The 16,259-nt window shown below is 42.1% G+C and overlaps 1 protein-coding gene across 1 annotated transcript in view; it reads right to left on the minus strand.

Moving 5' to 3' along the window:
• Positions 1–3,826: 3,826 nt before the first annotated feature.
• Positions 3,827–16,259, minus strand: part of EIF3A (eukaryotic translation initiation factor 3 subunit A) — a 38,589-nt gene continuing 26,156 nt past the window's right edge. The window contains exons 18-22 of the mRNA XM_046026887.1: positions 12,236–12,324; positions 10,927–11,588; positions 7,428–7,653; positions 6,550–6,731; positions 3,827–5,060 (exon numbers count right to left, since the gene is read on the minus strand). Of these exons, the coding sequence (XP_045882843.1) occupies positions 4,831–5,060; positions 6,550–6,731; positions 7,428–7,653; positions 10,927–11,588; positions 12,236–12,324 (1,389 nt within the window). The 3' untranslated portion in view covers positions 3,827–4,830. The remainder of the gene's footprint in view (positions 5,061–6,549; positions 6,732–7,427; positions 7,654–10,926; positions 11,589–12,235; positions 12,325–16,259) is intronic.

Consider the following 16,259-nt stretch of genomic DNA (forward strand, 5'->3'; position numbering starts at 1 on the left):
CTTGTGTATTTATACAGTAACAGTATATGAATTCATTTATCTTGCCTATTAACTTTGCTACTTGGCCTTTTGTCCATGCACCCACCTCCCCATTTCCAGTTCTTTAAAAACATTTATGACATTAAGATCAAAAGGGAACAGTATTAATTTACCCTGCTCCATTTCAGAGTTCCCACATAGCAGAAAGCTCCATGCAGCTGTAGCCTCTCAAACTAAATGAAAGATGCGATCCTGAGCTCTGGAAGGCTAATTTAACAACCTGTGCTCAAGAAGGTTCCACTATGGGCTTTGTCTGGCTTTAGGGAGCAAGCCGTCCTCAAACCAGAGTAAGCACTGAAGGAATTAAATTGTGGAGTGGGGGTTGAAGACAAACACAGCTTCCCCCGTGCTCCCTTTTTCCCTAGAAGACCCTAGTCTGTTTCTGGAATCCCACCACTTACCCCAAAGGAGATTAGACCCTATCCTTAGACACACGTTCCTAACCCTAACTTTAGCTCCCACCCTCATTTATAGCCATGCCAGATGCCACACCATGGCTTGTAGCTACCATCAGGACAGATACAGGAGGCAAAAATGGAAGTGAATTAGGATGAATGCATACAAAATGTACAAAATACATCACTATCTGAAAATGCCAGCAAGAGATTTAGTCATATGAATACAGATTCAAGTCGTAAAGCTCAGCTCCTTTAGACTGCTTTTGTATCAAACAGCTAACTTCCTCCACAGCAAATTGGCTTGAACATTCCTTTGAGGATACAAATAGAGGCGGGGGTAAATAATATTGGAAGGCTGTGAGTCTTTTTGGTCAAAGGAAGGGATGACAGAACAAGGGGGAGAGGGGCAGGTAGACAGTACGTTGGCCACGAGAAAATCCATGCCTGCTAGTCCAGCCCCAGAACACGGGATGTGACCAGTCTTAAACTCAAGGAGCTTAAAAAACCCATGTGATTATTCTCTTTTGTTGTGCTAGAAAATATACCGGTTTAATTTTGGTCTTGGGGAGTTGTCAGGTCATAGAATTCCTGTTACCTCTCCTACTTCTACCTTTTTGAAGTGCACTTAGTAGTCCTTAGAAGGACTAAGCAGGCAACTACTTTGTATTTTTAAAGAGCCAAACTGTTACACTGTTTCTAGGTGTCAAGCACATGGCTTCCAATGTTCAATATGAGAATCCCTCAGTGAGGAGAAGTGCCTAATAGAGTTTGATATCGACACCATCACACTTTTACCAGCAACCATCACATTCATTCATATGAAACACACGAATATCAGCCCCCCTCAAATTTGCCCGTTTTCCAGCTAACATTAAAACACTGGGAGTTAGAGCATGCAGAGTATTACTACAGTTAATCTTCTAGAGATCTCTTAGGGAAAGTATACTAACCACACTCTAAGGCACTTAAGAGGAGCAAGCCTAGAACTCTCAATCTAAAACTTTAAGTACTTGCAAAAAATTAAGTTTAGTGTGTGGGGCACCTGGCTGGTTCCATGATAAAGCAGGTCCCTCCTGCACTTGGGAGTTGTAAATCTGAGCCACCACATTGGCAAGTTGACTTTACTTAATTTAAAAAAAAAAGAAATTAGAGTAAGAGAGAAACCCAAGTTTTAAAAGGAAAAATATATATACTAATGTGACAAAGTTACCTTGTTTTTATACGAGTATGTCTGTATTTGCTTAAAAACAAAACAACATAGGGAAGCCTCAACAGTGCTTTACCAGCTGCGCAGGTAGACGGCTTACCTTGCCTATCCTTTTCTATAGACACGTTTGCAGTGAGTGGCTTTTTATTTCTTTGGAATTTAATTTTCCTACACAGTCCTTTTTGGAAAGTGCAGAATTAACTGTGATTACAACTTTTGGCCTAAACTGTAAGCCAAAACTGTCTACAAGTAGGTCTACCTCAAAGGAAAAGACAGGGAAGTTTCAGTGTTAGTCCTCACTTTCTAGTCTGTGCTTAGCCACATGAGAAACATTCCTGCATTCCTTCCTGTGTCCAATATCTATGTCAATTAGACTTGTAAGATTAGAAATGAATCTAGTCAAAATGTCTTTGGTTAAAAAAAAAAAAAAAAAGACACAAAGCACATAAAAGCATCCCCCCACATAGACACATTACCACCTCTTTCTGGAAGCCAGTAAGGACACCTAGAAGGATGTAGAGTCTTTTCTGGGCCACTGTCTCCACCCTCAGATCCACACGTATTCACTGCAATGGCGTTCCTGTTTAAAAATGCGGAAGCCGGGGCGCCTGGGTGGCTCAGTGGTTTAAGCCGCTGCCTTCGGCTCAGGTCATGATCTCGGGGTCCTGGGATCGAGTCCCGCATCGGGCTCTCTGCTCAGCGGGGAGCCTGCTTCCCTCTCACTCTCTCTGCCTGCCTCTCTGCCTACTTGTGAGCTCTCTGTCAAATAAATAAATAAAATCTTTAAAAAAAAAAAAATGCGGAAGCCGGGGCGCCTGGGTGGCTCAGTGGTTTAAGCCTCTGCCTTCGGCTCAGGTCATGATCTCAGGGTCCTGGGATCGAGTCCCGCATCGGGCTCTCTGCTCGGCGGGGAGCCTGCTTCCCTCTCTCTCTCTCTGCCTGCCTCTCTGCCTACTTGTGATCTCTGTCAAATAAATTTAAAAAAAAAAAAAAAAAATACGGAAGCCGCTGGGAACATGAAGACATTCTACACACAGAGAGTAGGCTGGATTGAACATCCGAAGTTTCCTTTGACACATGTGACTACTGGGGGACGGAGGGGAAGGCTGTGAGGCCTTGAGTGGAAACTTAAGAGCTGGACCACAAAGCAGCAGCAGATTCTTCTGCCCCCATCCTGTGCTTGGGATTCCAACTCCTAGGACAAAGAACTTGGGGACATAGTATTTACCTGGGAAAGGGTCCTGGCAGGAAGGGTACGTTTGCAGACTAACCTAACCATCAGACATACGTAACTCACCTAAGAAATCAGCTTAAATGAACAGTCCCCTGGGACCATCAGTGCTGTCCTATTTCTAATGAATGGGGAGACTCAGCAGGTTACTGACCCAAGTTTTGGCATTTATTAAAAAGAGCAGGCCCTCTCCTCAAAGACCTTTTAAGATTTCCACTTGTTTGAAATACTAGATATTAAGAAACTGAATGCGGGGGCGCCTGGGTGGCTCAGTGGGTTAAAGCCTCTGCCTTCGGCTCGGGTCATGATCCCAGGGTTCTGGGATGGAGCCCCACATCGGCTCTCTGCTCTGCGGACAGCCTGCTTCCTCCTCTCTCTCTGCCTGCCTCTCTGCCTACTTGTGATCTCTGTCTGGCAAATAAATAGATAAAATCTTTAAAAAAAAAAAAAAGCTGAATGTTGAAAAAAGGGGGTTTCTGTCACTGGTAATACCAAACAGAAAAGGCTGCATCTGATAATTTAAAAAAAGGATCAATACTCCCTCTTCTGGCCTTACTATAGCTGTACCAACAAGTATTCTCACCACCACCCAATACTGGAAATAATTTGCGTACCTGTAGCCACTATCAATTTGCTACTAACATTCTCTGAAATTATATTTTTTCTAATTTCAGGGGAATACCCAAAATAGTAAACCACCCATCTACCCACACCCCATGTATACAATACAAGCTCACAGAGAGGACAGCATTACAAGGAAACTAAGAGGTTCCTTAATTAAGGAAGGAAACACCCTAGCCATGTTTTTCTATGAGTTATTTTCTTTGATTCTAAATGCTGAGACATTTAATGCCAACAAAAAAAAATTTCCAAAACAACGAACTCAGCTGGATATGCAAACTCACCACAGTAGTACAACACTTTGACTATAACTACAAATCAACACTAAAACAAATTCTGTAAGTATTTTATTTATCATTGAAGAAAAAACACAGCAGCAAGTTCTGTGTTGGCTTCAATAAAACCAAATAGTTAATCTTTGACATAGCTACGACACTCCGAAATTGAAGTCAACACAGTCATTACTACAAATTACTTGTTGAAAGAATCTATCCTCAAGAGAAAGGAAATTAGGAAAAAGAATTTAAACAATTCCTCCAAACCACACATTTATAAATATTGTCATATTTAAAATGCTTGAAAGGCATGAATTCTCCATTAATGGAAAAGCAGTCTGCTATTGGCAACAGAAAAAAACTCAGCAATAGTTTTACCAAATGCTTTAAAATTTAAAAGTTATAACTGTTTTGGATTCACACTTGAGTCGTATTCTTGTCATTACAGTAATGACTGCAAATTGCTTTATACTCACCTCTCAAGTAAAATCTACAGAAAATCCCACTGTATCCAATGTTTGTATTGTTTACTGCACTTATAGTGAACCTAAAAACTTTCTAAATGTAGTTAATATAGTAAATACCTCAAAATACCTAGAGGTACGTCTCAACCGCTAATGATGTGGAAGTCATTTAAGCCCCTGCTTTTGAAGAATCTTCAAATACATTTTCTATAACAGAACCATACCTCATTCCAAATCAATAAAGTATTTCAGAAACAGAAGAGAAAGATCAGTTCTATACCAAGATACAGGTGTTACTCCATACCCGACGGGTTCACATTTTAAATTTATTTTTTAGTTTTTCTTTTTTGTAAACAAATGATTGATGAAATAATGCAACACCTTAAATTCCAGAAAATGGCCTGGCCGTCCAACCTCCTGTGGACACAGTGCACAATCAATCTATTATAGAGGATTAATACAAGTTCATGCTTTTTGTGTTACGGTGAGACAACATTAAAGAATCCAATTTAGACTGGTTGAAGCACAAGTATAATAATCCTTGAATGTGATCAAACCTATGTGAGACATGAGTGTGAATCCATTATCTTGAGATTTAACGTCGTACCGTGGTCCATCCGTCTTCATCAGTCTCGTTTTTAGTACGACGAAGAGATTCTCTATCTTTCTCAGCTCTCCACGAGGCCTTCTCTTTTTCACCTTCTCTTTCCCTGTCCCGGTCTCTTTCTCGCTCTCTTGAAAGAGCGGGGGGAGGAACGCGACGAGGGGCTTCCCGCTCTTCGGCCCGCTCATCTTTCCTGTCGTCAGCACGCCTCCAAGAACTTACTAAAAGTTTAATTAAAAGAAAGAGAGTCAAGTTTGTGCCATATTGTACTGGCTCAGACTAAACAGAACTTCAGCGAAAGGAATGCCTCCAATTACTCAGAAATCCTATACTGTAGAAGTAATGATACAGAATCCCCATTTAAAAAAAAAAAAAAAACAGTAAAACCTAAATATATTTTAATCATTTTGATATAATTTTTGGCAAATCCTTCAAAATAACATACAGACTTAAGAGATATAACTCAGGGGCACCTGGGTGGCTCAGTAGGTTAAAGCCTCTGCCTTTGGCTTAGGTCCTGATCTCAGAGTCCTGGGATCGAGCCCCGAGTCAGGCTCTCTGCTTGGCAGGGAGCTTGCTTCCCCCACCCCTCCCACCTGCTTGTGACCTCTCTCTGTCAAATAAATAAATAAAATCTTAAAAAAAAAAAAAAGAGAGAGAGAGAGAAATAACTCAAATTTGCCAACAAGAAGAAACCACTGGCCTCCCAGTGGTGTTCTAATTGTCACAATAATTTAAGACAAGGTAACAAAATTTCTGAATGAAAATTTCAAAATAAAAAAACCTTTTGGCTCTTGTTGAAGAAATCATAATACCAAAATGGCCATTAGCATACTTTTCTTTACAGGTGTAAGAAAAACCCTTGTAATCCCCCTGTACAAATGGAAAAAGTCTGTGAGGTAACTAAGTGCAATGGCCATTTTCAACTTTAAGAAGTTTTTTTTTTTTTTTTTTAAACTCAAGTTTCAGCTATCACAATTTCAGAGTAAGAATGTTTTACACTTTATGCTTATCTACCAAAATCTTACTTTTAAACTGACAAACTGTTTCCTAGTTACATAAACTTCTAAAGCAATATATACTGCTTACCCTCCAATTAGCCTACTACTATACTTTCAATTTAGGTATGAGCTACTTTACAGAAGGACTACGAAGTTTATGAGAACTGTGAATTTTTTTTAAAAATGTATTTATTGGGGCGCCTGGGTGGCTCAGTGGGTTAAGCCTCTGCCTGCGGTTCAGGTCATGATCTCGGGATGCTGGGATCGAGCCCTGCATCAGGCTCTGCTCAGCAGGGAGCCTGTTTCCCTTCTTCCCTCTCTGCCTACTTGTGATCTCTGTCTGCCAAATGAATGAATAAAATCTTAAAATAAAATAAAATAAAAATAAAAATTTATTATTTGAGAGGGAGAGAGGAAGCAAGCTGGGGTGAGGGGGAAGTGGGTGGGAGGGAATCTCAAGCAGACTCATGGCTGGGCGTGGAGCCCCATGCGAGGCTCCATCTCACAACCCCAAGATCATGACCTGAGCCAAAATCAAGAGTGAGACACTTAATGATTGAGCCACCCAGGCGCCCGGAGAACTGTGAAATCTAAACTGAATGTTCACTCTCTTATTTTTGATATTTGTAAGAACGGATGAGGTAGTAAAACCTCCAATTTCCTGAGATCATGGTTTTCCAATAGTCTGCAACGTGCCCAACATCCATACCTTCTTCACGCTCGGATCGGAGAGGAGGTCCTCTTCTGTCTCGATCATCTCGCCTTTCCCTTAGATCACGGCGATCATCTCTCTCCCGACGACGATCATCCCGATCCCTATCTTCACGGCGATTTGAATCTCTCCAGCTCGAAGATTCTTCCGCTGGTCCTCTTCTCCAGCCTCCTTCATCCCTGGAACCATTCAAAGTGACATGTTAAGTTCTGTCGTCAGACCCCAGACAGCACATCCAAGTTGGTGCTCAGAGAGTTTACAAATGTAACCAGGATGACCTTTAAATTTCTAACTTGATCTCAATCTGGTGCCTCAGGGGCAGAGACTGAGTGAGAACATCTGGACCTGTGCTGTCCAGCACCGGCAACCACTACACGTATGCAGCCACTTAAATACAATTAACTGAATCAGAATCAAGACGTTCTGTCAGTAGCACTAAACACACTCCGAATGTTCAACACCAAATGTGCTTGCTGGCTACCACACCGGGCCCTGCAGACAGTGTGCTTTCATCCTCACAGAAAACGGCACTGACCAGTGCTAGTCCAGAGCCATCAGCACAAAGCCACTCAGGCCAGAAGGAGCAAGTCAGAACTGTTACCGCTAATAAAAGTCAAGGAGCTTTGAATAATTTAAGGGCTCTCAAACTGAGTAACTAAACCACAGGGGAAAGGCAACGGACTCACAAAGATACCTATAGAGCCAGAGTCCTACCCACCTGCAGACAGCCACCCAGTGTCGGCCTCACTTTCTCAACTTTGTTAAGAGGGGAATGTTCAACTGAGGCACGAGGCACACCATTTCTCAAGACTACATGGTTTCCCAGAGAATTTAAGAGACTCCTAACTAATTCCACAAAGAGTTCCAAAGCGAACCTAGGTCGTCTGAAGCGGTCCTCTCGATCCCCATCTCGCTCTCTGTCCCGCTCTCGCTCTCTCTCTCGGTCTCTTTCTTTCTCTGGGTCCTTGTCGTTTTCATCACGATCCTGGTTTTCTCTCTCTCTCTCCTTTTCCCTATCCCATTCACGTTCTTCTGATGGTCTCGATTCTCGAGGTGGACCCCAACTCTCTTCTCTGGCTTTTTCTTTCTCTCTCCATCCACCTGTTTTTATTTTTTAAAAAAGGAAAAACATTTTTATACTCAAGAAACTCAGTAACAATGAACAGATATGTGAATGCTGACATTAATATCACCACTGCAGGGAACCTGGGTGGCTCAGTTGGTTAAGCGACTGCCTTCGGCTCAGGTCATGATCCCGGAGTCCTGGGATCGAGTCCCACATCAGGCTCCCAGCTCCATGGGGAGTCTGCTTCTCCCTCTGTCCTCCCCTCTCATGCTCTCTCACTGTGTCTCTCTCTCAAATAAATAAAAAAAAATAAAAATAAAAAAATATCACCACTGCAGGTGCTAATTTAAGACACTCCAAACCTCATTTAAAAGAAAACTAAAGGGACGCCTGGGTGGCTCAGTGGGTTAAAGCCAGTGCCTTTGGCTCAGGTCATGATCCCAGGGTCTTGGGATCCAGCCCCTCGTCAGGCTCTCTGCTCCGCAGGGCACCTGCTTCCCCCTCCTCCCTCTGCCTGCCTCTCTGCCTACTTGGGATCTCTGTCTGTCAAATAAACAAATAAAATCTTTAAAAACAAAAAACAAGAAACAAAAACAAAAACAAAAACAAAAAAAGGAAAAAGAAAACTAAAGCTGGGGTACCTGGGTGGCTCGGTAGGTTGTGTCTGCCTTTGGCTCAGGTCATGATCCCAGGGTGCTGGGATCAAGTCCCCCATCCCGCTCCCTGCTCAGCAGGGAGCCTGCTTTTCCCTCTGCCTGCTCTGCCTGCAGCTCTCTCTGCTTCTCTTCTCTGACAAATAAGTAAACTCTTAAAAAAAAAGGGGGAGAGAAAACTAAAGCTATTTATCTTACTTTACAGAATCACCGGCTCCTATTTATGACTACCTACCACTGTTTCTCTAACATAAAGGGAGGACCATGTAAGACAAGGGGACATTTACATAGTCTGGGTTGAGTGTTCCATGTGCTGAGATTTCAGATGTTAAAATCTGTTCTGATAGTAAACAGACAACTCATTTTAAACAAAAAACCTAGAGTCAGGGGTAAGAGCCAGATCTCTGAGAAAGCCCCAATTATAAATTCATTCACATCCTACATTTTCAAGATTACGTATTATCAAAATTACATATTACCAATAACTTCCTTTTCTATTCTTCCTCTCCATCACTTACCACCCATGCAATCATGGGACAAAGAATGACCACTATCTCACACTTAGACATGGGATGCCCAAATCAAGGAACTTCATAAATATGCACAAAAAGGCCAAAGGGAGCAAATATAAATGAAAATCTGATGCAAGGTTAAATACTGTCACTATATTTGTATGACCATGTGCCATAGCACTACTCTAAACCTTCGATGTGTATGAACTCATTTAATCCTAGCCACAGTTTTGAGCTACACAGATCCCATACCTGCTAATCTACCTACTAACGCATCTGCAAATCACCCGCGGACACCTGGGCACTCTACCACCCCCGCACTCGTGCAGAGCCATCAGGTCCTTGGGCCGCCTGCAGAGCACACTCACAGCCGAGGCTGAACAAGGTAACACTCTGCTGCGTGCTGCAGCTCTCATACTTTAAAGCAAGTACCCTTCTGGTGGTCTGTTTAGTGACAGGTTTTCACATTTTCTTGCATTGCTGGGGCTTTCACTGTTCCAAAGGGCCCTTAAGCACTGTGCTCAAATGCTGCTTGTCTAGTGTCCCAAGCACAAGAAGGCAGTGGATGTGCCTTACAGGAAAAATACTCATGTTAGAGAAGCTCCATTCAGAAGCTACAGTGCTACTGGCCATGAGTTCAATGTTAATGAACCGACAACGCGTATTAAATAAGGTTATCTTTAAAACAGAAACGCACAAAAGGTCACGTTCATTGGTTGACGGAAATTTTGTGACCAGAGACCTTATGAGAACTGTAATGGTTCAGTATTCATAGCAACGTCACATAAAACATTTATTGTAACTTAGTAAGAAGCTATGAAACTGTTCTCCCCACTTCACACAAGAACAGGAAAGTCACACAGCCAGACAGTGGAATCAACTTAGACCAGAAGAGACAGAAACACAAAGGGCAAGGGAAAGAGGCTACTCGTTGAAATCTTTGTGCAGAATGGATTACTCTGGCTACTGCACCAAGACTAGACCTGAGAATGGGGAGCCTGTGGGGACCAGTAGCAGCAAGAGTTCAAGGAAGGAATGATGGCGGCTCAGACCCAAGTACGTGCAAGGGAAAAAGAGAAGTGGGCAGATCTGAAGAACATGAAAAAGGAAGAACTGAACTAAATGAAACATTTAACATAACAGGACATAAGAGGGCAAAGGGAACTCCCAGGCCCCTAACTTATACAATCAGATGGACGGTGGTGGCCCTTAAGAGATGGCTGTGGGTGACATGTCACAGACACTCCTACGTAGAAATGTCCTATGTGCAACATGCAGCTGGAAACATGGGTCTGAAGGTAAGCAAAGAAGGCACCTGGAGAAGATGGTACTAGAAATCAGTAAAATATGAAAAGATGAGCAGGCCCAAGACTGAGAAAGAAACTGAGCTCTTCCCATAAGAATAACCCCATGGGTGGGCACCTGGGTGGCTCAGTTTGTTAAGCAATTGTTTTTGGCTCAGGTCATGATGCTGGTGTCCGGGGATCGAGTCCCACATCAGGCTCCCAGCTCTAAGGGGAGTCTGCTTCTCCCTCTTTCTCCCCTCTCATGCTCTCTCTCAAATAAATAATCTTTTAAAAAGGGCGGGGGGGGGAGAATAACCCCATGGTTGACAGAGGAGTGCAAGACAAATATTTAGTAAGTAATTTTTTCATTATTTATGTGAGAATGCTGGTCTAGGACAGAACCAGAGGAACACCAATACTTCAGGGATAGGCATGGGAACAAGAGCCCTCAAACAGGTCAACAGGCAGAAAGGAAACAAAGTGCATATCACTAAAGGAGAAAAAGGAGTAAAATCCTTTAACTTCTCTTGGTGTGTGGGACATGGAAGTCAAACTCTGAACATAAAAATCACTGCACAGATAACCAAGGAAAGATAAGACCCATCTATCTGGAACTAATAATAATACAGCCTGATTGCTATCAGGCATAATTAAAATTTCACATTTTTTAGCTGAAAAATAAGTTTTTATTTAGATATCTAAATGTAACTAGTTATTTGAGAAGACCCCTATTTGAAATAACCTGGTATCAACTACAGAACAGTGATTAGCTCACGTTAAGATTCCACTCTCTATTTGTAAAACGCATCAGATTCTATGGAGCATCTAAGCAAGTTTACGGAATACCAAAATTTTACCTGGCTTGACAAATGGTCTCCAGGGACCAGGTCTTGAGTCATCACCCCTTCTGGGAATCCGATCGTCATCCATATTTCTCCAAGGTCCCCGGTCATCATCTGCACCACGCCTAGAAATTCTGTCATCATCAGCACTCCTCCAAGGTCCTCTGTCATCATCCAGCCCACGCCTGGGACCCCGGTCATCATCCATGCCCCGCCTGGGACCCCGGTCATCATCAGCATTACGCCAGGAAGACCGCTCATCATCTGCACCTCCTCGCCGTGGCCCCCGGTCCTCATCCATCCCACGTCTTGGTCCTCTGTCCTCATCAGCTGTTCGCCAGCTTCCTCTGTCCTCATCCAGTCCCCGTCTAGGTGGTCTATCGTCATCTGCATGACGCCAGCTCCCCCGATCTTCATCACCCATTCGTCTGGGAGGCCTGTCGTCATCGGCATTACGCCAGGAAGGCCGGTCGTCATCTGCCCCACGACGAGAGAACCGGTCTTCATCAAGACCACGTCTAGGACCTCTATCATCATCCATGGCACGCCGGGGAACGCGATCATCATCCGGTCTAACAGAAGACTCTCTCTCTTCCTCATCTCCCAAACGCCTTGGTCGATCTTCCTCTCTTCTATGAGGTCTTTCATCATCCCGCCCCTCTCCACGTCTCCACTCCCTACAGAGCAACAAGGCAAACATCTTTATGAGTCCATTTTCTTAAAAGCACATGATTGGGGGGGGGGGAATTATTTCTCTCCCTTTTAAAAGCCACTTCAGCCTGAATTCATTATTCCTACTCCTCAAAGAGTATGTGCTCCTGATAAAAAATAACACAATATAAAATCTTACACATCAACAAATCAAGCAGACACCTGCCTTAAAAAGTTATCTAACTGCACTTTATAAGAAGCATCCCATTTCTAAATCTATTACTATGGCCTTTCAAAATTTAATTTCTGTATAAGACTTATGACCAGCAATCTTATTTATCACGAGCAGTCATTTTTAAAGGATGGTTCAATCTACTTAAGAAATTTAAAGAAAAAGGAAAATATGCTCTAGAATTGTTCATTCTTACTGTAATCTCTCCAGCACGCAAGGAACAAAAAAATCTGAAGCATGCATTTGTCAAAATATTTAGAAGTCGGTAATTACAGCACTGTTGAAGTAAACTATGAAAGATACTTCAGTAACAGACACGCACACCGTTCTTCAGGATTCTCCTTTCCCCAACTCCACAAAATAAACCAAACTTAAAAACTGTGATAAGGTATTATATAGGACCTATAACTAATTAATACTATTTTCCTCGATTCTACTTACTTCTCTGGTGGGCCTCTTCTCCACTCGGAATCTACTTCAGGTCCTTTCCTCCATGTGCCTTCTGAATCTCTATCTCCCCAACGAGAGTCCTACATTCACCAAAGTTAACGTGAGGCACTACAATGGCAACACTTATTACAACTACTGGTATTACCACTTATATCAAACTTAAGCCCTTAAATATAAACAAGTCTTAAAGTTGTTTCTTTTTTAATCTTAAATCAGAGTGACAGTACAGTGAAACTGGCATTCTCACTTATTCTGAGTGACTTTATAAATCAATGAAATACCACCTGAAAGTAATCTGACCCCCACCCACCCTCTGGAATTACTAAAGTATCTACAGATCTCCTCTGACCTCAAATTTTCCTTTTGAGATTATGTGAAAGAAGCCCAGTGCCCTAAACGTACATCGCAGCTCCTACTGAAAAGTGGTTGAACAAATGAAATGTCAAATGGGGAAGTGGTTCAATTAACAGTTATCTCCCTTTTCAAAATACTATGCTGTCATTAAAAAGTATGGAAAGGGGAGATAAACACCCTTCAAGTAGAAATGTAAATGTGGTACAGTCTTTGCAGAGACCAACGGCACACAATGTTTATCACCAACACCTCTGACACAGCTTGACTGCTCCGACAAACATAACTTGAGGCCACAACCAGCAATTAAGAACACTGTGGAAAATATGAAACAAGACCTAGGGCAGGGGTAGGAAGAGAAAGATCAAAATCTGACAAACTTAACAATCCCAAGCAGATGACTAAGAGGATCTTCATTTAAATTTTCAAGTGCTCTGGAAACAAAACCCTCAATAACAACTAGTATAAGCTGCAGTGAAGGAAAACAGCCAAATGGTAAGTCATCTGCTATCGTACGTGACTCTCAACTCTTGTGGTGGACGTTGTTCTAAGAGGCTTTCCTGAATGGACACCGTGGGATTAAAAAAAAAAAAAACACAAATGCCAATGGAACTTAGTCACCACAATGGAGGGGCTGTACATAGCCAAAAGACCAAGTTTCTCCCACCCTTCACACTCACTCTACAAATCACACTCAACAAAGAATTCAAGTTATTAGAGGTTCTCCTACAACTAGCCCCTCAAAAGAGATTTTTAAGGATGGCTATGATAGCCATTAAACAAAGAAAAAGAATTCTAAAAAGTAACATGATAGTCAGAAATTTTTAACTCTGTTGATAGATCAAACAGAACAGGCCCTGCTAATAAACATACAAACTGAACAAGAATCTCAGAGAACCAGTTACAAAAGGACAAAGAGATGAAAAAAATGAAACATTAGAACAGAAAGAATAGGACTTTGAAAGGCAAATAGACAACTTCCATCAGCTAAGAAAATTTAATCTTCTCTAAGAAAAATAAATTACCTCCTCTGACTAAAAAGGCATAAGTGCCAAAAAGGATTAATAATACAGACTAGATATACACTTAGGTGACTAGACAGAGTCTCAGAATCTCTAACACTCCCCTTTACCCCAAGAACAGAGAGAATTCTGAAAGTTCCCAAGGAATAAAACAGACTATCAACAGATGTAACAAGACCAAGACTTTTATCAGATCTCCTCCCGTCCCTGTGTACTAGGACAGTAAGCACTCTCTTGAAACTTCTGAGGGAGGACTTTGAAGGGACCAAATCACTGCACAATTTTTCAACGGGGGGGGGGGGGGGGGCGGCTCTTTTCTGAGACATATACAAAGACAGCCTGGAAAAAAACCTGAAAGCGATATACAAAACCAACAAAATGTATCTGCAAAGGAGAAGAGGTGATACAGTATAAACGTATCTGAAACTAAACAGAGTTTGCCAAGACAGCTCTACGAGTGCACTTACTGCAATGAAACCAAAATAAAGACAAGCTCAGAAGTTTTTGTTCAGAGAAGAGAGTCTTCAAGTCAATATAGTCTGTTAAGTTTAGATAAATTTTAGGGGAAAAGAAAGCGGATGGTTAATCACTAAAGAATACAAAAAACAAAAGTGAACTGAGAAAAGTTGTTAAAATTTGGCTTAAGGTAGCAAGAACATGGAAGTAAATAAAAAGTTCCAAACTAAATGTTAAGAATAAAACCAAATACAGTCACTACCATGCTACATATGAACGGATCAATCTAAAGATTCTCCAACTGAAAAGGAAAGGAGGGAGAGGGAGGCACAAAACAGAAATAAAATGCCAAAAATGAACAAAAGAATGGATAGATATGAAAAAACTAAATAAAAAAAATATAGAGACCCATAATCACAGCAAGTTTGCTACATCTCTTTTTTTTTTTTAACATTTTATTTGAGAGAAAGAGGAAGAGCAGAGAGGGAGAGGGAGAGAAGCAGACTCCCAGCTGTAGAGTCTGACGAAGGGCTTGATCCCAGGACCCTGAGATCATGACCTGAGCCTTAATGAACCACCCAGGCGCCCCAAGTTACGTCCCTTTCTTCAGAAGATGAAGTACCCATAAATTAACAGAATGTAGCAAATTAAAATAAAGCAACATTTCTGATTCCATACATACACACAGAAATTTGTGCCCAATAGAAAAAGAATACACATAACATCGTGTCTTAGGACACAAGGGAAAAATGTACTGAATTCCAAAAAATTAGAAATCATACAGACCAGGGATGCTTGGGTGTCTCAGTTGGTTAAGCATCTATGCTTGGTTTCAATTCAGATTATGATCACAGGATTAAATCAAGCCACATGGGGCTCAAGGGGGAATCTGCCTGTTCCTCTCCCTTCCCGTCTACCCCTTCCACCACAGGTGAACGTGCACACCCTCTCTCTCAAATAAATATATATGTATTTTTAAAAGACTTTATTGATTTGTCAGAGAGAGAGAGCATAAGCAGGCAGAGTGGCAGGCAAAGGCAGAGAAAGAAGCAGGCTACCCACTGACCAAGGAGCCCGACGCGGTACTCAATCCCAGGACTCCGGGATCATAATCTGAGCCGAAGGCAGCTGCTTAATGGACTGAGCCACCCACGCATCCCTAAATATATTTTTTAAAACAATCACAGAGGACATTCACTAATAACGAAGAAGTAAAAATAAAAATTAGCAACAGGGATAACAAAACCAAAAATCTACCCATAAACATCTCAAAAAGAAACCAAAGAACAGCAGGTCCTCCAATAAAGAGAAGTGACAATGGAATGGCAGAGATACAGGAACAGAGAAAGGCAGGCAAGAAATCTCCCAGCTACTTACCTCTTAATTTAGAAAGTATCTTCTTTAAGGGGGAACATGGGCACATCCACGAGAAAACAAAGAACATGCAGATAATGTCACAGAAATATGGTAAGGCTTGGAAGAGATGAAGTAGGAAGAGACAGTGACTACGAGGAAAATGGTAGCAGATGAAGCTAATGGAAAGCAGCAAACTAGAAAGGCCTGGACTGCTAAGACAGGTCCTCTGGCTAGAAGTACTGAGTTCCAATCAAGAGAGATGTGAAACCCAAAAGCAGGTATAAGGATCAAATATGCATTATGGGAGGGGAAAAAAAAAAAATCAAGCAGGCCACAATGTAGAGGAAGGTCTGAAGCTGGGAAATGATTATAGTCACGGAGAACAGTAAGGAGACCAGTAAATAATACAGGCAAAAGGAAATTCTGAATTAAGGCAGTAATGCAGGAAAAGAAAGGAGAGGGAGTGGTAGATTAAAAATTCCACCATTAAGTGGGTAACAGTCACCAATCAGGAGCAGGAGTCAGAGACACAAGACAGAGGGGGAACACAGGTCAGTTTTGGACATGCGTGCAGATTAATATTCAGAGCAGACTTTGAATCACTTGGGAATACTGGGGGTTTTTAAAAGATTTTGTTTATTTGACAGAAAGAGATCACAAGTAAGCAGAGAGGCAGGCAGAGAGAGAGAGAGAGGAGGGGAAGCAGGCTCCCTGCTGAGCAGAAAGCCCGATGCAGGGCTCCATCCCAGGACCCTGAGACCATGACCTGAGCCTAAGGCAGAGGCTTAACCCACTGACCCAACCAGGTGCCCCGACTTGGGAATATTGTT

This window comes from Meles meles, chromosome 13 (genome assembly GCF_922984935.1).
Source record: "Meles meles chromosome 13, mMelMel3.1 paternal haplotype, whole genome shotgun sequence".
NCBI lineage: Eukaryota > Metazoa > Chordata > Mammalia > Carnivora > Mustelidae > Meles > Meles meles.